General features: G+C 45.7%; 2 protein-coding genes across 2 annotated transcripts; both read right to left on the reverse strand.

The window, feature by feature from the left end:
* Positions 1-2,545: 2,545 nt before the first annotated feature.
* Positions 2,546-6,806, reverse strand: LOC307201477 (sulfotransferase 1C2-like). Its single transcript, XM_079950736.1, has 8 exons — positions 6,617-6,806; positions 6,307-6,481; positions 5,860-5,988; positions 5,663-5,760; positions 4,893-5,019; positions 4,305-4,399; positions 3,607-3,787; positions 2,546-3,102 (listed from the first exon to the last, which is right to left on the reverse strand). The coding sequence occupies exons 2-8, from the start codon at positions 6,476-6,478 to the stop codon at positions 2,990-2,992; spliced, it is 915 nt and encodes a 304-aa protein (XP_079806862.1). The 5' UTR covers positions 6,479-6,481; positions 6,617-6,806; the 3' UTR covers positions 2,546-2,989.
* A 2,373-nt stretch (positions 6,807-9,179) lies between these two features.
* Positions 9,180-27,510, reverse strand: LOC307201617 (uncharacterized protein). The gene is made up of 16 exons (XM_079950896.1): positions 27,315-27,510; positions 27,046-27,174; positions 26,851-26,948; positions 26,431-26,557; positions 25,327-25,421; positions 22,124-22,304; positions 21,347-21,455; positions 18,306-18,379; positions 17,893-17,963; positions 16,933-17,110; positions 16,701-16,829; positions 16,515-16,612; positions 15,126-15,252; positions 13,072-13,166; positions 11,247-11,427; positions 9,180-9,509 (listed from the first exon to the last, which is right to left on the reverse strand). The coding sequence occupies exons 1-16, from the start codon at positions 27,493-27,495 to the stop codon at positions 9,397-9,399; spliced, it is 1,986 nt and encodes a 661-aa protein (XP_079807022.1). The 5' UTR covers positions 27,496-27,510; the 3' UTR covers positions 9,180-9,396.
* Positions 27,511-27,635: the final 125 nt, after the last annotated feature.

Here is a 27,635-nt window from a genome sequence, read left to right on the forward strand (position 1 = left end):
TTCGTGTGGTGCAGCTCTCCCCGACAAACAGATGTGGGGAGCGCTACACCTGTTGAACCGCCTTTCACATTCCAATCCTATGCAGATTTAAGCAAGGCTAAAAGTCCATTGATTTTCATGGGTTTACCTCCCCTCAACATTCCTGCCAACCTAGGAGTTCGAAAGCACGCAGTGGAAGTAGATAAATAGGTACTGCTCTGGCGGGAAGGTAAACGGCATTTCCGTGCACTGCTCTGGTTTGCCAGAAGCGGCTTAGTCAGCTAGCCACATGACCTGGAAGCTGTACGCCGGCTCCCTTGGCCAATAAAGCGAGATGAGCGCCGCAACCCCAGAGTCGGTCACGACTGGAGCTAATGGTCAGGGAGTCCTTTACCTTTACCTCCCCTCAACATAGGATTATGTAACTAAAACCCTCAACAAGGTATCTTTGCTGTAGAAATATACTACTAGGTGTGCCGTTGAACCGTCATTTTATATATAGAGAGAGGCATTGTAGGGAAATCTTCAGGTGTTGGCAAGGCAGATTTTAACTTTTTATATGCTTTTTAGCACATGGTTTTATGTGCAATTGTTGTAAACTGCTCCAATATTTTTTATGGGTGTTTGCTGTTGTGCCACACCTACTGGAGTGAGTAAAATTTAGTGCAGCGTGCCAATATATTGGTCAAATGCCACAGTTCAGGACTGTCAGAAAATGGGGCAGAAGTTCTAGCATTATACTGTAATCAGGAAAACTCACACAATACTGTCCTATCTAAATGCACCCTTCAAATCTGGGGCGCCCCACCCTTTTTTGCCCCCAACATGACTGTTGTCTGCCAGGCGCTCAAAAAGATGAGTGGGACCATTTCCTAAGCAATCCAAAGTTCACAGGTGGAGTCGTATCACCAACTCTTAACAGGTACTTCTAAATTTTATGTAAGTCTGGTTACATATTACATACATGGAAGGGAGCCAAGTGGGCTCTGCTGTAGCACCCTGCTTGTGGTTAACGCTTAGCTGGAATGAAATATTCAACGCAGCAATAGAGAAATTAAAATAATAATTTATTTGTCAGACAAATAAATATGAGGCACAGTGGTATATGGTTACCAAGCTCTGGCCTGGCCTCTTGCCATTCTGGCCAGCACTTATATTTCCTTAATCCAGCCCCCTTGCTCCTCCTGTGGCTGCCTCTGTCCAATCAGCCTGGTTAAAATTCCTATTGGCTGTTTGCTAGAACCAATCACAAAAGATACACCCATTTCCTCTTGCCTTTTATGGAAAATAAAAAGCTATATATTCTTCTATCTATAAATGACAAATAAGTAGTAATATATCTTACATGTGTCTCAACAAGGAATCTTAATTACCAGCTCACCTCTTGCCCTCCTTGCCCTATTGCCTTCCAAAACAGATAATTAATCTTGAATTTTTATCTTATGCATATGTCAAGGATTGAGTTCACATCAACATTGAGAGATCTCCTTCATTTGAAGGTTTCTAAACAAAAGGCCTGACAACCATATATCAGGAGTGCTCGATTGGCGTCTTCTGTCTGGCAAGGGGCTTGGCTGGTGGCTGACTTAATTTCAGGATAGTTACAACTCTTACAACTATATGAAATAAGAATCTAGCATTTCTTAAATCCTTTGCATAATTATATTTAAACTAATATATTTAATACATAAACAACCTTTTAAAAGGAAAAGAAATCTTAAAAGGATCTTAGTTTAAGAAAGAAACAGCTTTAGAAAAGTCTTCCCAGAAAATGTTCTCTTTCTGCCAGCTAGATGCTTTTTCACTGCTCTTGACCTTCTTAACCTTAGGAAGAAGATATGGCTCATTTTACTATTTATCAACCCTTAATTTGTAGGGTCAGTGTAACCTTGGCTGTCAGCCTGTAATTCCCTTTTTACGACTTTGAGAATTGTTTTCTGCTATAAATCAGGGGGGCCCCTTGTCTAGGAGTAAAAATATCTTGCCAAGGTTTTTCTAGGCAGCTAGTCTTCTGCCTGGCATAAAATATTTGAAAATCATTAAGCTTTTTAAGATACAGGCCCTGATCAAACATATAAGCTTTAATAAAAATGCAGGCTTATGATTAGATGCCTCACTGCCTGTTGAGAAATGTGGATTTTCTGCTTGAAGACTGCCAGAGAAAACAGGAGGCAATCCTTGTCAAAAAACGCAAGGAAGTAGGAATCGTTGCCCACCTTTCTCCATCATGGCCTTATCCTCCAGCAACAGACTGTCTTGCCATTTAGAGGGTTAAAGTGCAGAGAAACAGACTCTGGGCCTCCATATGACGTTGGACTCCAATTCCTATCAACCCTAGACAGCATTGTCAATGGTGAAGGATGATGGGAGTTGTAGTCCAGCAACATCGGGGGGGAGGCAGGTTCCCCATCCCTGCCCTAAGGCAAGCAGAACAGCCAGAACTCCAGCCTATGGTCTCTCTTTTGGAAATGAGGATTTCTGACCAATGAAAATAGCACTTTCAGCGGAGGGGTTATCTGTGTTCTGTAAGGGCTTATTCTCTGAACATGAGAAGAGCAAGCATGGCAACAGAGCAAACCTGTTTGTTTATTTACTTTGCAAAAGCAAACAAAGGACAGCCACAAATTCTAAAATGGAACAGGAACTGTTAAGTTGTGGGTGAACATATCAGACAACACAGCGATTCTTCAAACAGCTCTTGTTTATTCACAGGCCAGGACAGAACTGAATTGAAGGGTTCAGTCAGCCTGCTTATATAGAGTTCCAGTCCAATGTAACTGTAACAATTTTCTAAAACTATCCAATCACTGAATGTCACTTTTGATCCCTTATTTGCATAACTATCTACAGTATCCCCCTGCTGGCCCAGGGTGAGAACTTCAGTACATAACAGGAACCATTCCCACAAAATTCATTTTAGGTAGGCCTCCTGTATTGTACTGAATGCAGGTCAAGTCAGCACTCCAGGCCTGTTGTTGTGAAAATCCTGATGTGGAGCATAGAGGTGCGTTTATATCTCTGTGCGAAAGTTCAGGCCGCTGCCCTTCAGTAACTGAGCGCAGGTGTCATCTAGCCATTCACTCTGAGCCACTGTGAAGTGTTTCTTCCAGTTTCCAACAGTGCCTGCAGGTGGGAAACCAGGTCAGAAAAGAAAAACATTGACAGCCTGGTTTTGCCAGGCACCTTTCCTAGCAGTCTTGCGTTTCATACTCTGTCTTTATGGGATCCTGAACTTCTGCCACAATTGCAGTTCACTGCAGAGCACCTGGGAAATGTTCCAAAGCAAACTGAGCCTACTGAGTCTTACTGTTACCCTCTTAGCAAGAGCAGAACCACTAGGTAATTTCAGATCCTGGTAATTTAATTGTCTTACAGGGTGGCCTTATATGTTTGACCTCACCTAACAAATAACATTTCTCATCTCCCCAGCCCCCTGTTCCATGCTTGACAATTGCTTCTACACTTCTGATATTGTCGAACAAGAAGCCAAAACCAGTTCCTAACCCCAATAAAAAGAAATAACTTCCGGACTTTGCTTTTGCCCCATTTAGAATGTGACAACACTCCCTCCCCCTCCTGCATTCTGCAGATTCTCCAAACGGTCCCCTAAGACCTGTTTTCTCTCACCTTTTCTCATGAAGGGTGACACACTATGGTCCACGAGAAAGGAGGGCAGGGTGCTGTAATTAGCCATCGGGTTTGCTTTCATGCTCTCAAACTTTGTGTGCTCCACAATCTGGTTCAGAACTGATTCTGGGAGTTCTAGGCCCATAAATTGGATCACTTTTCGGATTTCCCGGGCTGGGTTCTAAGGAGAGAAAGACAACATGGGAAGGAGGATTCGGCCTGTTAGTGATAGTTTACCTTAAGGCACCTCCCTGGCTTTCGGGAGGCTGTGTCTCCTACTTAACAGGGGGCAGTCCTCTAGCCGAAAGGCTGTCTGGCCCAAGTCCAGGTGGAAGATGGAGAAGCACAAGAAAGGAGAGCGGGGGCCTTGAAGATGCCCATCAACAGCATCAGAACAGCAGACTAAGCAAACACACAGGCCGCCTGATTACAGTCTTCCTCGCAATGGCGAGTTATAACTGTGTTGCTAATTAAATTACAGTAATTGTTTAAATATTTGCAGCTATGCATATACATCAGCATGTCCACATTGTATGCAAATCAATGTCCTCTTTTTTGTGATGCATGTCGTTTTTTGGAAACGCCTAAGTGCCCCCCTCACATTTGTTTCTTGCTAGACTGCGGCACTGCCATCAGAAAGTACCGTCTTTGCGGTGTGTGTGTGTGTGTGTGAGAGAGAGAGAGAGAGACCTTCTTACCTCTTTCATATCTTCAAAAAAGAGGTAGAGGACTGGGTGATGGTCCTTGGCCTCCCACCAGCCACGAACATGGTCAGACCAAGAGCCCCAGGCAACTGCAAAAAAAAATGGACCAGTAGAAAGTGAACATGGCATCTCAGATTCGTCTCACATCTTCCTCCCTGTGTCCTGATGCACAGACTATATTTTAGTTATTTATTATTTTTAACATTATATTTCTACATCACCCTTCACCCGGGATCACACAAAAATGCATAACATAGTACAAATTAAAAACAATACCCCCCCCCCCGTTTCTACCTAATATCAAGGAAAGAATATAGTGAGGGGCTTTGTGGATTCACATAATTTTCTCCTTCTGCGGTACATTTATGTTTCTGTTTATTTTTAAATTTAAAAACTGATCTTCATCCAAAAGGATTGTAGCATAGAGTGCAATAACCAGCACTGAACAGGTATCTCAGTAGGCCCGTTCGCATCACATCACTGAAAACTGAGCCCAGGGATCCTGGTCTCTTTCCCTGGCCTTAGGAAGGCTCTTGCGGGTAATGTCTTCTTTCCTCCCATCTCTTCGCCTCCTCCACTCACCCTTCCCAGCAACAAAATTCTCCAGAAACTCATTCCAGGTTCCAGTCTCTGGCATTATCTTGCTCATGTGGTGGAAATGGAAATAGGAGACCACATTGTCCTTGGCATTTCTGGCCACATAAATGACCTGCAGAAATACATCCGAAAGAAAAGATGACAGGGAAGTCCGAGCGCCAGGCCTCTCGCTCACCCTCTCAGCTCCAATCTGTACTCCTCTCATTTTGCCAGCAGTTACCTATGCCTTGCTTTTAAACATTAAATGAAGTGATGGTTCTTAAATGGAAGCCCATGTGATGCAATTTTTATTAAGAATACTATTTGGGTTGGGTTGGAGTGTGTGTGTGTGTGTGTGTGTGTGTGTGTGTGTTAGTTCGTTCATTCATTGCTCAGTGGAATGAAACAAGAAGCAGCCATACCACCAACCCACCAACCACCTCATGTGGATTGTGCTGGTGTTTAATTCCTTTTAGTGGAAAGAGGTTATGAAGGCTCAAAGCTGGTCTGGAAGGACAAATTCACACAAGGCCAGCCCACTACTCAAAATATCGAAGTCTAGAAGCTGAAATTATTCTGTGATAAAAGCAAAAGCAAGACAATGATGAGGGCAAAAAGAAGAGACCCGTGCTCTTGAAGCATCCTCTCTTTTGGTGACAATTCCACATGATCATGGCTTCATGCCAGAATATCAAAACAACAGAACTGAGAGATTAACATTGGTTTAGATTAAACCTTGCCCTTTCATCAACCTCACCCTGGTGAATTATCCTGACCTTGCATTTCTGTTCCCAAAAAGAAGCAGGAAGGAGCTGAACCGGGAGGTGACTTTTGAGTATACGTGGAGAGGGCATTAGGTCTGCCTGTTCAACACCTGAAAGAACAGAGGGCACAATCCAGCCTCATGATGATAAGCCTTTCACTCTACCCTCACCACTCTCTTCCCAAAAGTTAAACAATACCCACTACTCACCAGAAACTAAAGGTTTCATAGGAGGCATGTCTATGAAGGGCATCCGCTCATAGATGGGTTTCTGATTACATTTCTCCAGGTCACCTCTATGCTGAACCATGCTCACTATTTGCTGGATCCAGGTGGTCCCTGCCAGGGGAAAGTGGGAAAGCTTAGTAGTTAGTAGTGGAGTGGGAAGAGGAAGCTCTAGGGGGTTAATGGGGGGATGGCAGGGGGTTGGCGAGCAAGCAAGCAGGGGCACAGCCCCTAGTATATTTGCAGGTAGGTATGTTATAGGACCCATGATAGTCTTGTGATTGAAATTTGTTTTGAACTGTCTTTTATGCTGCTGCTCAAATTAAGCACCACCACCATTCATCCAGTGTCCCACCATCCCTTATGTTCCCTTAGTATCTCCCCTCTGCCATGCTCAGTTTTCCTTATTTCTCTCTTTATGAACCCCTTTACCTGCTTTGGGGTAAGTGCAGATGAGAAGATCGTCAGGTCGGGCTTTAAAGCCCTGTATGGTACCCCAGTGCTCGCGTAATGTATTGGGGAAAAGGACCCCTTCAATCTCCTCCAGGGTTGCTCGCTTGGGGTGCGTGGGGTCAAAATCTCCTGGCCCTGATTCAAGATCCATCACCTGGAAGCAAAAGATATTGTAGTCAAATATGACCCACTCCTTGTCCCGCCCCCCCCCCCAAAGAGCTGGTGCTGCTTCCTTTACTTCCTTTTGGGCCAAATCCTAGTAGGGGAGTAAAACTTCATGGCCACCTACCAGCTCTCCTCTCCTTTCGGACAGCTGCACTTCTCTCCTTTCTTCTGTCTTCCTCTTGTTTCCTGAAGTTAGTTCCTGACCCAGGAATTGCAAATTGAGAGAGCAGGGTGTGTGCTTCCCCAGTTGAAGTCTCCTGTATGCTTTGGCTGGGCATCCAGCCAGGACCTTCCCCTAAATTGGCAGTAATTCCCCTAGTTGGCTAAAATTGTGTGAGATAACTCCCTCTCTCTCTCTCTCTCTCTCTCTCTCTCTCCCATGATACTTTATCAAAGGCACTGGTATGGAACCTCAGTCTCCACCCTAGCTAATTTAACCCTTTAGCATGTGTACACAGGTAGCAAACCCAGGTGTTTCCTGAACAGCCCAGGATAAGCTTTGACCTACCATATTCCTTCATACCAAGGGAAGGGCCTTCAACCTTTGATCTGCAGTTACTGTACTCAGTTCAGGGCAAGAAATCCTGCAGGTCTAGATAACAAACGTTTACAAATTAGTACTTCCCTGACTCAAGTCGTGGCTCTCTGGAAGGAATGGGGCAGGAGATGGACCTGGAGGTGATATCTGAGCATGCAGGAAAAGGACATCGCCTCCACTTGTTCCACAACTGCAACTCCAGAGGGTGAACATGCAACCTGGTGCTAAGAAGCCTTTCACACACTCAAACTCTCACCCATTACAGTATATAATTCAATCAATACCTATTATTCACCCGAGGGATGGATTTTGGAAGGCACGTCTCTGTGAAGGGCATCTGAGCACATTTATGTATCAAGTCTACCATTTCCTGAAATCAAGTAGTCCCTGGCATGAGGGTGGCCAGAAGAGGCATAGAGAGTGCGTAATAGTCAGCCAGTGGCCTTATCTCAGTATCCCCCTCCAACTGCTGTCTCTCCCAGAGGGAAGGACTAGACCATGTGAAAAATGAACATAATATTTTAGCTGCAGTCCACTCATTTTCAGCTTTGTATTCTTGTTATTTAAAAAGTGTGCCTAGACATTCCATTGTTGTGCCCATAACCTAGGTTTAAGGTGCCATTTAGCTCCTAGCTTTCATATCTCAGTTTCTAATACTACCTGTAAACCATATTTTCTTACAGAGAATCCAGGTGTCCTGCCTGATAGTTTGACCTTTGCCCCAGGGGCGCAGCGTGAGGGGGTCAGGGGGCCGTAGCCCCAGGCATACAATTTTGAGGGGGCATGAACCAGGCACCCCCATGCAGGGATCCCTGTCCCGCCCTGCCTTCCGCCTGGGGTCTCTGGACCCCAAAGCCCAGCCTGGCCTCACTACCACATCCCCTGCCCCTCACTGAATGGCTACCTGGCCAGTGTCTGGGGGGGGATTCATACACCAAGGGTTGTGTCGGCTAGCTGGACTCCCCCCTGCATGGGTGGGCTGGTGGTGCAGCACAGACCCACTTGGCTCTGGTGGTGAGAGCTGGGCTGGTGCAACGGGTTCTTTTCACCCTCTGCCCCCTCCCCCCCCCTGTTGGCAGGTGCCCTGGGCACCAGCAAACCATGCAACGCCGCTGCTTTTCTCCACTACATGCCACAATAGAAAAGGCTCAACCTTTGTTTGTTCAATTTAGAGCAACACTTAAATATCATTTGCTACTACCCACCCCGTGGTGTTTTATTGTGGACATGTTCTTGACACAACAATTGTACATTCCTGGGGGTCTTATTCTGCTTTGTTACTTGTTCTGTGCTGCTTTCCTGACGATACCACATTATTGCTGTCTGGAGGGGTGACGTATAAGCAGGTGGTGGCAACGAGGGAGAAATAAGACAGGTCACCCATTGTTAGTCGGTTGACGCTGCAAAAACCCCACAGCACTGCCCTGGAAATGTTTCGTTGCTCAGAGAAGAGGGGAGCATGCAACAGAAATACGTTTGTTTTTCATAAACAAAGACCCACTCAAGCACAAACTATGCGGGAAAATGTGGGACCCATTTGCAACTGCCCCATTTAAGACCTAAAACAAAGCGGGGTACAATTTAAAACACCCAAATGTCATGCGGTGAGGTGGTGATCAATCTCTCCTGCCGCAGCACTGCCTTCCCCCAGCCAGACTCACTTCCAGCATCAGCCGGTGATGAAAGGACTTTATAGGACCATGTAGATATGGCGAATGGGTGGAGGACAGGGGCCAACAAACCCTTTCCTTGTGATCCTCTGGCGTTTGACCCATTCAATTTAGATCTGATGAGGAAAAGCCCCTGCTATTTTTAAGGCTGTGCTCATATTGCTGCCTTAGAACTCAGTGCTTGTCTTCATCAGTACTTTTCACAGATCCTTCCCCGACCCCAAGCTGTTCACATCAGCACTGTTTCGTTAGTTTCAGAATCGTTTCTGTTTGTGTACACACCAACAGGGGTTGGGAAGTGGGTAGGAAGGCTCTAGGACCCCATCAGAGCCTCGAGCCCCCTTCCCAAAGTCCTAGCAGGCACCTTGAGGGCTGTGGCGAGGGTGTCAAATGGCCTCACACAGGGTGGCATATTACCAAGATCCACCCCTGTTCACACGTTTGCTGGACATGAATTAGGAATGGCTTAAGGACTCCAATCGGTGTGGAGCTGGTTTAATTATTTATTTCATTAAATTTATACACTGTTTGATTGTAAAATAACAACAACAACAATCTAAAAGCTGTCTGAGAAACAACACCTCAATCAGTAGTATTGTATAACAAAGAGATTTTCCCTTTATCAGTATGGATCTTTTATTCAGCTCCTCTTCAGTCGAAAGACTGAAAGTCTCTCTGTGAGGCCTGGAGAGATGCTTACAGCTGTGTGCGGAAGGTCAGGTCGCTGCCCTTTAATAACTGGGCACAGACATGATCTAGCTGTTCACTTTGAGCCACTGTGAAGTGTTCCTTCCAGTTTCCTACGGTTCCTGCAGGTGGGGAAGACAATCCAGAAAAAATTAAGCTGTTTAACATCCCTTCAACCATCTGTTTTCCTATCTTCTTTTCTTTTTCTTTTAACTCAGCAGATTTCAAACTTTCTCCGTTTAGGGAGCCCTTCCTCAACTTCGTAAATCTGCTCAGGAACTCTTGCACAGGATTCTGGGAAGTAGTCTAGGGCAAACCTTTGGCTGATGTGAGGGACTACTGGCCCAATAGTTTCTCTGCCTGAAGTAAAAATCTCCCTCCTGCAAGCTGTACATTTCATTTTGGAGCTGGTGTGTCATTCCTACTTCGGTTATGAATTCACTGTTTGGCCTTGAGCCTTTCACCATCTCTCAGCTCCGGTACTCCAACTGGAAATTAGGAGTGATAAATACTGACCCACTTTACAGGGTTGTTGTGTGGAGGCAAACATGTTGAAGATTTTACAATCTTAAACGCACGGTCCTTCTTACCCGCTTATACCTGAAAGCAAATTCCTGGCTATTACTTTTTGAGGCGGATTGAGCATCATGGGACAGAACAGTGGTGAGTGATGGGAGGGCTACATTTATCTCCCAACCGTTAGCTCCTAGCAGCTGACTGGCTAAGGGACAGGATCAACATCCACCCCCCCCCCCAATGAAGCACAATCCTCATCTCCCTTTTCAACATTCCCAAAATCTCTGAAGGTAGTCACTTCCAATAGCTATTTCATAATATTGCTGAACTACCCTGAATGCAGGGCACCAAGTAGCCCCCCCCGGGGGGGTTAGCCAATGAAAGGGCCACATCCCCAAAGTCTGATGGGCACTGCCATTCAAAGTGTGCGTGTGTGCCATGCCGTGCCATGCCATGCAATCAATTATGTGAGGCATGACTTACCTGCCCCCCAAATATTTTATTCAAGTTGGCACCTGAAATAAGAATATTGAGGGGTCCCTACAAGGGGTTCAACTTCTTAAGGAAGACTGGACCTTTGGAGAGAGCGTACCTTTTAAGGCTCAAACCAGTTAGGAAATTGAGACCAGACCAGGATATACGGCAGCAAAGCGGCTATAAGCCTGATCTTTATTAAAGCTGTTGCAACAGGGTGCTCACCCCACACGCAGGAGAGAGGAGGAGGACCAAGAACAAAGGTGTGTCTGCCCTTATATAGACTGTGAAATTGCCCACCCTGTAGCTCAAGACCACCCCCCAGATACATCATACCTACAGCACAGAAGGGGTGTAGCCCAAGACCACCCCCTTAATACATCAGAGAAGGGGCGGACTACAACAGAAATCTGAGTGCATTGTTTATTCTCCTGTCTGCTAGGTTACTTGATTGGATTACCTGGGCATCCTGGCCACTCTTTTGTTATGATAACTACTCAACTCCTGAATCCAGGTGACAGGTCACAGACTCACCCTTTTCACATCTTAAATGTGCCCTTGAGACAGGATTTGTGAGCAAAGAGACAATGGGAAGGCTCCCCATTTCCTTCGACCTTGCAGAGAAATATTTGAGGTCAATTTGGAAGAGAGAAAATGGTTTCAGGGCTTTTCTGTGGGTTTCAGACATGTGGTTTACATATTTGTATGTGTTTGCTTGGTACATTTATGAACATCTATTTTTTATATATAAGACCTTAAAATTCTTATAACACACCCCTGACTGAAAGTGATTGTGCACTGCTTGCTTTCACTGTTGCCCCTATCAGTCCCTTTCCCCCCCTCCTGTCAGATGGGTCTTTGGTTCCCACCTTTTCTCATGAAGGGCGAGATGCTTTGGTCCAGGAAGGCAGAAGAGAAGGTGGTATAATTTGTCATTGGGTTTGTTTTCATGTTCTCAAAATCTGTGTGCTGCACAATCTGGTTGAGAACAAATTCTGGTAGCTCTATTCCCAGGAACCGGGCTACCTTCTGAATTTCCCGGGCCGGATCCTATAGAAAAAGAAAGGCAACTGGGAATTATGTTCACATGTGGTGGGGGTGTAAATATGATTTTTTTTTTCTGGCAAAGGGTGTTGAAGGAGATAACACAAATCACTGGATTAAAGCTGACCAAAAGTCCAGAGGTAGCATTATTATCAATTTATGATGGGGTGGAAGGTTTGCAGGCTATGAAGGACTTGCTTACAAATTTATTGACAGCTGCACAAATTATGATAGCTAGGAAATGGAAGGGGCAAGCAGAATATAAAATGGGGGAATGGTATAAAGAGATGTGGGATATAGCTATTAATGATAAATTAACATGTGTCATTAAGGTAAGACAGGGAATGTGCAGGAGAAATGATTTCAAGGAAATATGGAAGGTGTTTGTAGAATTTGTACTGTTAAAACAAAAAGGGGCAAACCATCGCAAGAGGTGTTGAAATTTTGGGAGGTTGGATAATTACAATGGAATGGTCTTGGTGGTGTGGTGCACATTTTTATTCTTATATATTTATGATCATTACTTTGTCATGATCATCATCATCATGAAAAAAGAAGAAGCAACAGCAGTTAAGAAAGAAAGAAAGAAAGAAAGAAAGAAAGAAAGAAAGAAAGAAAAGAGTTGTGATGGGTGGTGTGGTAAATCAGGTTTTGTTCATCTAGAAATCTAGTATTCCTAAATCATCATCAACAGCATCATCATTAAATTTAGTGACTACTACTAATAATAATCCCACTTTAAGCCAAAGGAGCCCAGGGTGGCAAAAACATCAATAATTTTTTTTAAAAAAAGCATTCTCCAAACAGTTAAAAATGTTCTCAAAGCAGTGATTTCAGGATTGCCCAGAACAGTATCTTTCAGCCATCAAATGCATAAACAGAAATGTTTTTAAATTCCTCCTGAAAGTCAGTAATGAGGGAAACAGATCCACCTCACTATGGAGGGCATTCCACAGAGAGCTACCACTAAAAAGACCCTGTCATGGGTCAGCGCCAACCGGGCAGTCTCTGTTGTGAAGTCGTGATCCTGTGAGCAGGGACCGCTTGGTGGGGCCCCTCAGGCAGGTGGTAACAATTAGTTCCCAAAGTGGGAGCATGTGATGGGGCTGGCTGGTTGACAGCATTCCTAGCCCCTATAAACCTTTGAGTTAACCTGCTGGGGGAGGGAGAGAACACGCTGTGTTTTAGACTTGCTGTTTGATGTTCTGTAGCTGGTACTACCAGAGAAGAAGCCAATAAAGCCTGGTAACCCATTCAGTCCCTGCGTGTGATTGATTAGAAGCTTGGAGGGAGGACTTGGGAAAGTGACCCCTTCCTTGACGGTCTCTAGCAGCAGCACCACCAGCACAACATTTCCCTGATGAAAATAGGGACATCCTATTCCTATTCCTATTATTTACTTCTCTATGATTCTGTGAATTCTCCTCACCCCCAGGGATTGCCTGCGAGATGAAATACATTTTACCACAAGATGGAATCTGGCTCCTTATGACTTGGAGTCAGTTATGTTATGCTCACTGAATTTGTTTCTCGCTCTTTTGGGGCCCTGCTGCCAGAAGCCCACGGCGTCAGAATATTTCTTCAAAGCATTTCTAGTGCAAATAATCTCCTTAGTGGAACCTACAGCCTTATGTGTATGTTGCCTCTTACCTCTTTCACGTCTTCGTAAAAAACGTACAGAATTGGGTGACGTTCTTTGGCCTCCCACCATCCACGAACATGGTTGGCCCATGAGCCGTATGTCACTAAAAAATAGACCGAAGGGTTAGAGCAGGGGTCAGCAACCTTTTTCAGCCATGGGCCAGTCCACCATCCCTCAGACCATGTGGTGGGCTGGACTATATATATATATATATTGGGGGTGGAGAATGAACAAATTCCAATGCCCCACAAATAAAAGCACACATTTGAAATGAAAGCACTCATTCCACTCATGTAAAAACACGCAGGTTCCTGGACCATCCGCGGGCTGTATTGAGAAGGCGATTGGGCCGCATTTGGCCCACGGGCCTTAGGTTGCCTACCCCTGGGTTAGAGAGTGAAGCATGGTGCCCAGACCTGTGTCCGCCTCTTCCACATAGTGTAACTTTCCCCATGGCTGGAAAAACAACAGCAAATAACTTTGCAGGTTCACATGACTTGCCTGCTTGCTTCAGAGGATTTTTCTGACTCTCCATCCTATGCACTAACCAATAATCTCATTTCTCTTCCTGTATTAGAAGACTTAACCTATGTACACTTTAGCAGCTTAAAATGCAGCAAAGTCTTTTAACCCCCGCTGCATTTCAAGGTGCATTTCTTACCTTGCTATACAGACCAGAGACTGGGCAGGAATGTATTTGTCCAATGCGCATTACCTATCTGGGCTCTCCTTGGTTTCACCCTCCACCAAATCCTGTTCAATGAAGCTGTCGTACGTACATGTGCAATAGCTGTCACGAATGGTCACACTTCAGCTTAAAGGTGGCTTACATTTTCAAATTAGGTGTATACAGCTTCAGACGCCGCAGACACTGAGAGCAAAGCCGTAGCTGGGGGTGGGGAGGTCTAGCCAGGGTTTCTGCCCTGGGTGAAGCCTCCAGAGGGTTGCCATTGAGGCTCCCAGCATGTCTGGGCTTCAGCCAGAGAGAAAGATGAAAAGGCTGATTTACAACAAGATGCAGGGAGAGGGAGAGTTGGAAGATCTGGAGAGGTTGCGTGGCTCTCCCCAGTGAAGCATAAGATAGGATCCCCTGTGGGTTTGCTACTGTGTGAGAAGGAAATTCTAGAGTGACTGAGAGAGGGGTGGGAAACTGAGGAAGAGAATCCAACTGAAGATCCTTGGGGTCTCTTCCAACTCTACAATTCTATGAATCTATGATCCCTTCAGAACCTGGACTGTGCTTATATAGCTAAGGATGAGTCATTTTACAGGCTATACATGATCTACACACAGGAAAGTAAGGGGTGTGTGAGAAATTTTCCTGCCAGAGGCAGTTCCCTGGCAAGTTCTGGTCAGCTCGGCTGTGTTAGGGTTGTAATGGAAGGGCACTTTCTACTTTAGTCTCACAAAAAGCATTTCTTCACTTTACAGGGAACCTAAAATGACTACAAAATGATCATTTCCTGAAATGAGTAATCAAACAAAAATAGAATGGAAAGGAATGTTGTTGAAGCTTACTTGCTAGTAAATTTACATGTCAAAACTCCTTGAAAGGGTTTGCACAGAACCAAGAAGAGGGGTGTGTGGCAAAAAGCCTCAAAGAGACAAAAAATTTTTTAAGAAAACCAGAGGGTCTTGGCTGATCTTATGGAAATGCAGTCTTTCAATGATCCTGTGACCCTCAAAGTTCTATTTTTGACTAACAATTTGCTTTTATTGGAAGCGATGCTCTTTTTCCCTTTGGTCATACTGTATAGTCATAATACTTCTTAGGATTCATTTGTATTCAAATGATACCAGTATATTGCCGACATTTTATGCCCTTTATGATTAAATGTGTTGAGGGGTGTGGGTGGGTGGGTGTCTGCATGCATCCAGGGGGAGGGGTGGCAAACTGGGTCTTTGACCCGGGTGACAGAAAGCCCAGATTCAGCCCTGACTGAGAGCATGCTGGAGCTGGAGTAAACAGTAGTATTTACACAGATACAACTCTGCTAGAACAGGCAGGCCTCCTGAAAAGGAGTGTCTGTTCTTCTGTTCTTGTCCTCTAGTCTCCACTTACCTCCCCCTGCAATGTATTTCTCAATAAACTCTTCCCACGTTCCAGGTTCTGGAAGGATTTTGTTCATGCGGTGAAAGTGAAAGTAGGAGACTGCATTGTCCTTGGCATTCCTGGCCACATAAATGATCTGTGGGTCAAGAGAGAACCCAGGAGTCCTAGTCACAAGCCTTTTACTCTGCACTGTTCCAGTCCATACGAATCACCTCGCCTTCCCGCTTTTTGTAGTGCTCTGTTCTTTCGCAAAACAGTTCTAGGCGTGTCTACTCAGAAATAAGTCCCCGTGAACTGAATGAGAATTATAGCTAGATCAGTATGTTTAAATCTACAACAAAGCCATATTGAAGACACAAACTCAGCTTGGCCACACCACTATGAGTGAGGAGCAGGAGTTGCACTGATGGCACTCTGCTAATGCTCAGAGGCACTCCTTCACTTGTATCTCGCATATTCTGAAGCAGAATCTAGCACTGCAAACAGGCTTAATGCAGGATCAGATTAAGCTTGCATTCTGAACATGTTTAGAGGCATCCTCTTTTTATTTTAGCTTTACATTTTCCAGGCAGTGGTGCAGGTAGGTAATTTAGACCCTACACATAATGATCTAACGAAGCTCCTTAAGATGCTCATGTGTATCACTTCAGTTGCAATGCATACAATTGAGCATTTCTCCCCATGACAACTACCATTCCATGCTTCACATTTTCTGTACTGTTTTCCTGATAACGTTAGCAGACAAAAACAGCTTGCCAACCTTCAGATTGGCTGTTCCCTAGGCTGCATCACTGGTCCCGAGGCAGAAGGGGTGTAGCTCAGCAGTGGAGCATCTTCCTTGCGTGCAAGTTTCAATTCCTGGCGTCTCCAGGTAGGTCTGGGAGTGACCACTATTTGAAACCCTGGATATAGGCTGCTATTCAGTGTGGATTGTCACAGAAAAAATATATCGCCATGCACAAGTGCTCCACAATAAGGAGTATAGGCAAGCAGACAAATATAGACATAGACTTTTTCTTTACAATCACTTGTGTATTTGACAGAAGTAACATCAACTCATACGTCAAGACCCGGACGCTGTTGTACAGCTCAGTGATTAAGTCCCTTTGTGGAAAGAAATGCTGAGTTTACCGGAACAGCATTTGTCTGCTTGTCTATACTGTACTCCTTCTTGTAGAGCACTTGTCCTCGGTGATATATTTTTCTGTGACTTTGCATTGTGCTATAATATCACCACCCTTTGTATTGTCTGTCGAAGTCAGTGTGGACTTGGTAGACCAATGGTCTGAATAAGGCAGTTTCCTGCATTTCTAAGGTTGAGCCCGGAAATTGAAATTGAAACCCAGGGTGGAATCTCAGCTCCTATTAAGCCATCTACATCGCCCAACTTCTTCTGACCTTGCAGTTTTGTTTCCAGAAGGAAGGCGGCAGGAGCTGGACTGGGAGGTGGGATTTGATCGTGCGTGGAGAGGGCATTCCTGCCGCCACTTCCAAGCCTGCAAAAGCAGAGGGTGACTTACAACCTGGCGCTGAGAGAGTCTTTGCCCTTCCTATCCTCTCCCTGAATCAGTGCCTGTTACTCACCTGAGGGTACGGGCTCGGGGGGAAACAGGTCTATGAAGGGGTTCCGCAGGTAGATTGGCACCTGAACGTATTTCTGGGGGTCTCCTCCTTGCTGGATCATGTACACAATTTCCTGCATCCATGTAGTCCCTGCCAGCGAGGTGTGGATAGCAACAAAGAAAATCTGCTTAGGCTGAAGCCAGTAGCCCTTGGTCTCCCCTTTCCCATCCCCATGTGATTTCTCTCCATTTACCTGCTTTGGGGTAAGTGCAGATGAGAAGATCGTCAGGGCGCGCTTGGAAGCCTTTCAGTTGATCCCAGTTCTCTTCCATTTCTCTGAGCAAAGGGACTCCCTCAACTTCCACCAGCATTGGACGACGCTCGGACTTCAGGTCAAGACCTTCCAGCTCAGATTCGAGACCCATCGCCTGCTAATGGAGCAACAGGAATAATATAGTGCGGTCATTTCAAGAGGGGCTTGTTCCCCACAGCTGTGCAGCCCTGGAATCAAAGGCATCTCTCCTAGCCAGACTCCAGCCAGCCTGCCCGAGATGCATCCCAGCCATTTTTGCCCCCTTCTTCTTCCTAGGACACCTTGCTCTCAATACAGTGGTACCTCGGGTTACAGATGCTTCAGGTTACAGACGCTTCAGGTTACAGACTCCACTACCCAGAAATAGTACCTCGGGTTAAGAACTTTGCTTCAGGATGGGAACAGAAATCGTGCGGCGGCAGCGGGAGGCCCCATTAGCTAAAGTGGTACCTCAGGTTAAGAACAGTTTCAGGTTAAGAACGGACCTCCAGAACGAATTAAGTTCTTAACCAGAGGTACCACTGTACTCTATTTTCCTGACACCTCAAACACAAACCCCATCACCATGGCAACCTCTGTCTGTCCAGGTCCAAGAATTCCTCTCAGGTGGGCCATCAACACCTTTAGTCATGTCTAATATCCCAGACGAGGACCTGGCTTGGAAAGGAAGCTTAGCCTGTGTTTTTCCACTGGCCTGCAAACTTCCTTTCAAATAGTAAAAAATCCTACCATTATTATTGTATAGGTTTTAGCCACCCCCCAAATCCATCACAGTATTGTGCTTCACTGCTTATCCCCACTGTCTCTGCTCTGCTCTCCTTCAGCACCACTTGCTGACCCTGGAAGAACAAAACTTGCTTCACTCTGTTACTCCAGTTACGAACCTTGGTCATTCTTTACTTTCTTTCCCCTGTCTCTCTTCTCTTGCCTCCGAAAGAAACTGCACTGTACAGGACCTGCCTGAGGTGTGTCTGCTTATATGACAGAGTCCAGAGGGGTGAGGAGGGAGGTGCTTCTGACTGCTGTTTTTCTCATGCTAGGCCCAGGCATCCAGCCAAGAGCCGTGACTCCAGGATAGTGTTGACTATAGGAGTGTGTCCTTGAGGATTAAAGTGGTGGTGGGGAATCAAAGCAGGACTTTGGGGCAGACACCCAGAACTGCACTGAGCAGAATGAGCCCCAACCCTCGGCTTCAGGTTCTTCAGATGCAGCTGGGCTGGCATACCATGTTTTGAAGTACGTGGAAGTATACGCATGCCTCCTGAAAGGGGGCCTATTCCTGGTAAGACTCTTCAAGACGAAGTTAACCTTACCTATACGGTAACCAGCATGTGGGATAAATGTCCCCACATATCCCGTGTGAAAAGCACAATCAGAGAACTCTGACCTGCACCCGGCATCATTTAAGTCCTTAAAGGTTGGGCCCTTCTAGAGATTTGTTTTGGACTACAATTCCCATCATCCTTGACCATTGGTCCTGCCAGCTAGGCATGATGGGAGTTGTAGTCCAAAAGCAGCTGGATACCCAAGTTTGGGAAACCATGGTCTAACCGATCTCCACGGCGCTGTGGTAAGGATAAAATGGGGAGGACTATGTATATACTGCCTTGAGCTCCTTAAAGGAAAAGTGTGATATGAAAGTAATAAATAAATACAAATAAAAAAATAAATAAGCCGTGTAGGGCTTTGTAGGTTAAAAGCTGCACTTTAAATTGGGCCTGGACTTGAGACTGGGAAGTGCTGGCAGGATGTGATTAAAAATCCCCACTCCCAGCTAATAATCTTGCAGCTCTAGTTTGACACAACAGCAGTTTCCAGGGGGTTTTTAATGGCAGCCCCAGGTGCAACACATTGCTGTTGTCTAAGCAGGAGGTTACCTGAGCACTGAGCACTGTAGCTCAGCTGTCCCTATCCAGGTATGGTCACAGCTAGCATATTGGCCCAAAAGCTGATAAAAGACACTTTGAGGCCACATAGAAAATACCGGTACTTGAGCTCCTGTCGCCTGTGGGAAGAACTCTGGCAGGAGCTGGCCTTCCTCCTGGCCTGGCCATTGTCCACAGTTCTGCCCTTGGCTCTGATCCGAGGGGAACGGTGCTTGTGGGGAGGGCAAGATGTCCAGGATTGCCACTAATACTGATGTGGGAGGAGGGAATTCCACCAAGCCCTCTCCTGTGAGGAGCCCAACTGCCAATATGCCAGCTGTCTGTGTGCGAGTGTGGCAGGAGTGTGGCTTTGCCCTCCAGGCCTGGGTGTTGCCACTAGCTCTGCTCCTGGATCTGACCTGCGGGTGGGAACAGTGCTTCAGAGGAGGAACTGCTCATGATCCCAGGTAAAGAGAGCCAAAACCGACATTGAAATGGGTTGAAACTTGAGCTTACTCCCCCCCTCCCTCCTCTCATTCATTTTTCCTCTTGTGCCATGTCTTTGTGAGCCTGAGGGCAGAGGGGTGGTCTTAGACATAGGAGCCGACTCCTGGCGGCCAAGTTCCCTTCACACACACCCCAATAAAACATTTGAGGAGGCCAGCTCCACGCCCCACCCCAATGGATAGCTGTTGCCATTCAAATGGTGTGTGTATGACACATCTTGCGAATGATTATGTAAGGCGGGGCTTAAACACACACCCCTCATATTTTGTTCAAGTTGGTCTTAGAAATTATTTTTGTAAGTTGCTCTTTAAGCCTTTTGAGGCTAAAGGGCTAGGCATAAATGCTGAAAATAAGGAATTATGAGCTCAATTCCGCTGTCCCTCTGGCCCTACTTACTGGCAAGGAAATAAAAATGGTACAATCGCCTACCAACTTCCCTCCCTTCACCAGTTACCAGAAAGCGCCTTTTTGTTCCCCTGTACTGCTGTTTGTCTGTACGGTGGTACCTCGGGTTAAGTACTTAATTCGTTCCGGAGGTCTGTTCTTAACCTGAAACTGTTCTTAACATGAAGCACCACTTTAGCTCATGGGGCCTCCCGCTGCTGCCATGCCGCCGGAGCACAATTTCTGTTTTCATCCTGAAGTACTATTTCTGGGTTAGCGGAGTCTGTAACCTGAAGCGTATGTAACCCGAGGTACCACTGTACTGTACTGTTTGTCTGTACTATACTATTTGTCTGTACTGCTTGTTCTAGTCAGGTCTGGCTGGAATGCCTGTGTTTTTTGGTGAGGTATTTTCTCTTGCCTCCGGTTTCTTGTGCTCCAGGACTGGGTTCCGTCTGCTGCTTACTGGCCTTGCTGTGCAGATTTCACCATGGCCATATATTTTGTGGAGGTTAATGTGGGCTTGAGTAGTGATACCCTACGACATCTGCAAACGGAGAACACTGATTCCAACCTCACGCCACTACCTTAAAATGCCTAAATCAGCTGGCTGTTGTGATACCCTCTGATCTTCCGCTCACGCCAGCAATCTGTGCTGGAGTGTAAACAGACATGTGACATGTAACAATCCACAAATCTGCAGCAAAGGGTGGAATAGAATTCCCAACAGGCACCACCATTATCCTGTTCTGCTAGGGAAAGTTGCAATGATTACCAGAGCCTCTTCTAGCCGCAGAATTACACCGGCTACCAATTCAGCTACGGAGCGTAAGAAGGGCCGGCTGGTTCAGGCCAATGGCCCATCTAATCCAGCATCCTGTTCTCACAGTGGCCAACCAGATGCCTGTGGGAAACCAGCCAGCAGGATCTGAGCATAAGAGCCCTCTCCCTTCCTGCGCTTTCCAGAACTGGTAGTCAGAAGTACTGCTGCCTCCGACTGTGGCTGCAGAGCAGAGCCATTGTGGATAGTAGCTGTTGTTGAAAACCCCAACACGGCTTCTTGGTTTGAGATTGAGGAATTAAAAGAGGGGAGACTCACAAAGGCTTTTGCAGGGCTCTTCCCTTTTCAGTCCCCATCCTATTCTGATTTTTATAAGGGTGGGAGAATACAAGAGAAACGTTGCTGTTGAGTTTGCTTGCAAAATTCAGCTTTCGTTCTCCCTTCCTGGTCAAGTGGCATTGAAAGGAGAAAAATAAAAGAGCATCGGCAACAGATCCTGTCCTAGAGGGCTTGGCAAAAGTGTGTTTGAATCAGCCCTCTTTTAAGGAAACAAATAAAATGATCATGGGTTGTGGCTAATTAAAACCAATTCAGAATAAGTCTGTTTGAAACCATTGGACCTAATTTAGCCATGGCTATCCATTTAAATGACTCTACTTTGCATAGAACTAACCTCATAGTTTCATAGTTTCCCAAACAAAATTCACTTTGGTCCTTCCATTTGGTTTCATTGCTTATTTTATTGAAATCAGCCAAAATGTCCACTGCAGGAATGTTATGGAGAAAATATCAATGGGTAGCAGAAGGATGTTCTTACAACTCTGTGCGGAAGACCAGGCTGCCGTCCCCTAACAACCGTAGACAGGCATCATCAAACCGCTCACTTTGTGCCGCTGTGAAGTGCTCTTTCCAGTCTCCTACGGTGCCTATAGACAGGAGACACAATTCAGAAAAAACTTCCAGTTTACTAGTCACCTTTCCTCCTACTCTAATCTAGTGTGTTCCTATTTTCATGGAACCCTCTCTTCCATATTAGCTTGTCTATCATTTCCTTCAACGTCTCCCACAGAATCCCAGCTGGATTGCAGAGGTTTCCGGGAAGTTTCCTAGGGTAAACACTCATTTTTTATCAGGCATCATCACTGTCTTCCTAAAACAGATATTATGATCTGTCTACAGCACACACTGCATGACAATCTTGGGTATCATCTCCATGTCAGTGCTGCTAAAGCATTACTTTCCTCCAGTTCTCTGGAAGCTGACAAAAACAAGTTTTCCCACACCACTGCTGATATTGTCCATCAGTGTCCATCCACATGACCAGTATCATACTATAGGAAGCAAGTCCAATTCAGAAAAGTCTCTTGCACCTTTAATTAGAAGCTTCCTCACAGTGGAGATGCAAGTTTATTGAACTGACCCTTAATTATTCTATTATTATGTGGTACATCAATAACACTGCTGCAATTCTGAAACTGAAAGTGTTTGCTCCCTGAACGCTTTCACCATCATCCCAGTACCACAATTCCCCTCTTCTCTCCGATGTGAGCTGGAACTCAGCATCTAATCCCCACCACCAACAACAACAACATACCTTTTCGCATGAAGGGTGACACAGTTTGGTCAAAGATCAAAGACGGAATGGAGCTGTAGTTAGTCATTGGGTTTACTTTCATGTTCTCAAACATTGTATGCTGCACAATCTGGTTCACAACTGGATCAGGGAGTTGTAGGCCCAGAAATTGGGCTACTTTCCGGATTTCCCGGGCCGGATCCTAAGGAAGAAATGAAACTGTTGTCAGGGAATATTTGGGCTGTGATTGTGCTTCTTGATTGATTGGGGCCCACAACTGCAAGCTTACGATATCAGACTCATTGGCCACATTCTCACAGGAAAATTAAACAGATTTCCTGTTTTTTTTGTGCTTTACTGTGATTGAGGAGCATGAGGTACAATAACTCACCATTCCCTAATTATTTGACAGAGATAAATAAATGTGTAAGCCTTGGCTTCCCATTATGGTTAAAGCAGGCACTGTGATTTTTTTGCTCCATAACTGGGCACATGACCAGCAAGCCAACATTGGCTGGTGATCATAGCTTGGCAGAGAGCTACGAACCATGATCACAGTAGGCCTCCTGCTTTGGTTTTCTCACTTGTTCTAGGAAAGCAGAAATAGCCGGGCAGTATGTGTGGGATACCCAGCCTCATATAACCAACATGCTTAACTAATTAATGCATGAATGGGTTAAGACCATAGAGTAAGCAGTCCTGCCAGGCTTAGCTAGGTCACCAAACTCTTTGTTGTTCCATTCAACAATGTGAACCCTACCAGTAAGGAGATCTAAGCTGGATGCTCTAAGCTTAGACAGTGTGGTTTAAGCAAGCCATATTTGTGTTTCTATACAAATGAAACATTTACCATTTGAGAACCAGAGTTATTGCTGCTGAATGGAAAAGCACATGAATCAGACCTTTGAAGAGTTTGTAAGTAAACCATTTTTAACTTACGAAACGTGTGGTCTCTTTCTATACTGAGGGAAGTTGTGAACTTTGGAAGTAATTTAGAAGGGTATATTTTAAGGTCTAACAGCCTATATTTCCATGCTTTATTTTGCTGCATATTTTGTGATTTTAAGTCTCTGCTGGGGATCTCTCACCAAAGAGTTACTTGTCCCAAACCTGGATTTAGGCATCCAGGAATTCTTCCTCTTTAAAATTATACCCTATATCTATCTATTCTTTTCCCAAAGCCAATGGTGTGCACCAGCAGACTGCTCAAGCATGCCAAACCACAATAAATCAGGACATGTGCTGCGCAAACCCAGCAATTACTTGGAGCAGTTTAGCAACAGAGTGCTTTCATGGCTGAAAACACTACATACTTTGAGGGAATGCCCAGGGAGCATATCCAACTAGATGATCAGCCTTCTAGATGAAGTGCCTTCTAACACTGAAATGTTATTATTGTCTTTCAAGGCCAGCAGCTGACTAATCCTTCTCCTCACCTGCCTTACCCTCCAACCCTCAATTCTACGTTGGCTGGATGGATTCTTATCCTTCAGTTTCTCTTCATTTCCTTTATTGAAATGCTTTGTGTTTATTTCTGAAGCTCTTTGTGACTGCCTGGTTTGCGTTATAGCCAGACATGCATGCTAATTAGACATTGAGGCCCTCAGAAATTACATTTTAGACAGAGCCTGGGATCTAGTAACAGCTGTTCTTTTCACAGGGGGACCAGAGGCCTAGTTTTAAAGCACTTTGGGATCCTATTTCATGGAACTGTGTGAAGTTCTGAAATGACAATAAGAAACTGGGGCTGCTTAATTCTCCGAGGGCGGGGAGGAATGTGTGGTGAGTTTAAGCCAAGCTGGCTGCAGATTCAGATAGTTAATTTCCTCCAGTCTTCTTCAAGGTCCTCGGCTCGGTTGCATTGCTGAGAGGGGGAAGTGAATCAGATCAGCCCTGGGTCACTTCTTGTTTTATCCCCACAGAGTTCTCCAGAAGAAGAAAGTTCTGCTACATAGAGCTATCAGGGGTACTGGAGTGGGGAGAAACAGCCGGAAGTGGCATGGGGCAGGAAAGGCCCTTGTTGCCTCTTGCTTCCTGCCCCCCCCCCCATCTCACATCCCAGGCAATCTCCCAAATACCAAATTAGACTCTTAGTTTGGAAAAAGAACATACAAAGGATTTGATTCTACTCAACCCTTGCTGCCTCTTGCCCGCCCGTCTCAAATCTCTCCAATGCTGGAGTGCAAGAGACTCTTGAAGAGGTTTGGAGAAAAAACAGCAAGAAGAGCTTCAGGGGGCTAATTTGATTCGGCTCTCTTTTCTCAGCAACTAGGCTGGCTCACGAGGTTCTTCCCTCGTGACATCAGTTAGGGGAAGCTGGGAGAAAGTAATTTTCTTGATCTACACAAAGCACATGCACCCACCCCGACACACAGAGAGCACGCTGATGTCCCAGTCTGTTCTTATGGTTACAGATCCTGCGCAGTTCTGTTAAATCAGGGTTGTACGAAAAGAACAAAAACAGCCTCCCACAAAGCAAACTGTAATTTAATACTGTGCCAGCTAATTAAGGGAAGGGGGTGATTAAGCGGAGAGCCAAACAAGCATACCCAAGGTATTTTCTGCCAAACTCTGCCCAGTGGTGGGGACAGCAAGTAGAAGGACAGCAATGAATATGTTGGGTAAGAAAAAGGGGTGGGTGCCAGTTGCAAACAGAGGAAAATCAGGTCAGCATGACCTGGTTGCAAGATAATGCTCCCATCTGGACACAGCCTAACTCTAGGGGACCAGTCTCTTTTTCTGAATGCTGTAAGGTAAAGCAGATGAATCTGACCTTTGGAGAGTTTGTAAGTAAACCATTTTAAAGCTACCAAGCATGTGGACTTTTTCTACGCTAGGGGAAGAGGGAAGTTTTGGAACTCTCAAGAGCATATTTTTGAAGGTCTAGCCACCTATATTTCCATGCTTTAGTTTGCTGCGTATTTTGTGATTTTAAATCTCTGCTGGGATTCTTTCACCAAAGAGTCCTGGTATTAAGGAAGTCTCCTTTCTATATACCTATTTTTCCCCTTGAGCCAATATTGTAGTCCAAAACGTTTGGAAGACACCATGTTGGGGGTGGCATAATTTACCTTCCATCTCCCCACCCCACATTTCAATAAGCTTGCAATTTGAGTTAGATGTTCGTTGACCCCCGGGCCCCAGAAAAGGGCATCTTTCCTGCCCAACTTCATGCTTAGGCTCCATCTGGACCGTGTGTGTGTGTGTGTGTGTAAACTGCTTACCTCTTTCATGTCTTCATAAAAGAGGTACAGGATTTGGTAACGTTCTTTGGCCTCCCACCATCCACGGACATGATCAAACCATGAGCCCCAGGCAACTGCAAGGAGACGCAAAAGGAGAAGAAATGCTGACACACACACACAAAAATCAGCACATCAAAATGTTCTGCAAACTGGCACCACTTTTTGCCCTCTTCTTTTCAGAACTAATTAATTGAAACAGAAATGCAATAGAGCCCCAATGTAGTGGGGGAATCTGTCCCCACATGATCTGATCCATGTCTTCTGGTCACTGTCCAGGTGTTAAATGTTGGTGAACTACCTGAAGTCTCCTCCTGCATATAGCCACCCTAGAGCCTGGATAGCTCAACTGGTTAGAGCATGGTGCTGATAATGCCAAGGTTGCTGGTTTGATCCCTCTATGGGACCACTGCATATTCCTGCATTGCAGGGGATTGAATGAGATATTATTATTATTTTATTTATACCCTGCCCACTCTGGGCGGCTTCCAACCAAATATTAAAAACAATACAGCATCAAACGTTAAAAATTTCCCTAAACAGGGCCACCTTCAGTTGTCTTTTAAAAGTAAAATAGTTGCTTATTGCATTGACATCTGCTGGGAGGGTGTTTCACAGGGCAGGCGCCACTACCGAAAAGGCCCTCTGCCTGGTTCCCTGTAACCTCACTTCTCGCAGGGAGGGAACCACCAGAAAGTCCTCAGTGCTGGACGTACTGGGAGCCTTGGGATCCCTTCCAACTCTACAATTCTAAGATTCTCCCTTTGATGGCTCTTTGTTTTTCAACCACACAATGAGCGGATAGCCCTTCAATCATAGGTTTATTTGAAACAGAGGACAGCCCTCTTAATCTGGTTTTCACATAACCTTTCCTATATATAACTTATAACAGTGCAGAGCTTTGCAGGTGAACAAGAGTAATTCCCTCCTTCTGCTAATGTGTATCTCGTGTGGGGACCAGTAGCTTTCATCCCTCTCTAATATGGCAGAGGAGATCAAACAAGGTCTTGGCCTGGAATGAAAGCTTGCTCGGACTGATGCACACTTTATTTTTCCCTGTTTCGTATTTATGTATCCTCCACTCACTCTTTCCCGTGAGGAAGTTCTCCAGAAACTCATCCCAGTTTCCTGGCTCTGGGAGCCCCTTGTTCATGCGGTGGAAATGGAAGTAGGAGATTGCGTTGTCCTTGGCATTCCTGGCAACGTAGATGATCTGCAGAAAGAAGGGAGACTGAATGCGAAGCCTTCCACTCACATCCCTTGTTCCACCTTGTGAACTTTCTGCCCCCTCCTTTTTATTTTTGGGGGAGCAGTGCCCTTTGAGGAAAAAGGGGCCCCCAACCTTTTTGAAACCTGACTGGTCCATAATATTGAACCTCTTCACCTGCTCATAGGCCCCCCTCTCCTCTCCTTTGCGTTTCACACAGCCCAAGGGCTGAGCACGGAAACTGAGAGAGGTTCCAGGACTAAACTTTGTCTTATATTAAACCCATTGACCCACCAGACCTTGCAGTTCTGTTCCCAGAAGGAAGGTGGCAACAGCGGGACTGGAAGGTGAGATTTGAGCGTTCGTGGAGAGGGCATTACCTCTGCGTCGTCCAAGCCTGAAACACGAGAGGGTGACATTCAACCTAGAGGTGAGGGTGAAATACTTCCCCCCCCCACACCCATTGTCTCTCTGAAGCAGCACCCATTACTCACCATGAGGGAAAGGTTTTGGAGGGAACAGGTCTATGAAGGGAATCCGTTGATGGATGGGGGCCTGGTCACATTTCTGAGGGTCTCCTCTATGCTGGATCATGCTCACAATTTCCTGTATCCAGGTAGTCCCTGGCAGGAAGGGTTGGAGGAGAAATATGGAGATCCAATCATTCACCCATTGGCCTCCAGTCGTCCAAGCTCTACAGCTCCCCCCACATTGTCTCCTCACCACCAGGACAAAGCCCCTTGTTTTTCGTCTCCCCATTTACCTGCTTTGGGGTAAGTGCAAATGAGAAGGTCATCGGGCCGAGCTTTGAAGGCCCAAAGGCGCTGCCAGTTATCTGCCGTGTCTTTGAGGCAAGGGATGCCGTCAACGTCCACCAGCTCTGTGCGCTTGATGGGCTCCATACCTTCCCACCCAGTTTTGTGATCCATCACCTGGTGGAGCATGAAAAGAAATAATATGAGATAAGTCGATCCTGCATCAAAATGTTGCAGAGTGGCCTCCCCATCTTCAGGGTCACCCCCCTTTCCCTGGATACACCGTCCCAGTTTCCCTTCCCCTCCTCCTTTTTTATCCTTCCCACCTT

Source organism: Podarcis cretensis, assembly GCF_951804945.1.
Source record: "Podarcis cretensis genome assembly, chromosome: 13".
Classification (NCBI taxonomy): domain Eukaryota; kingdom Metazoa; phylum Chordata; class Lepidosauria; order Squamata; family Lacertidae; genus Podarcis; species Podarcis cretensis.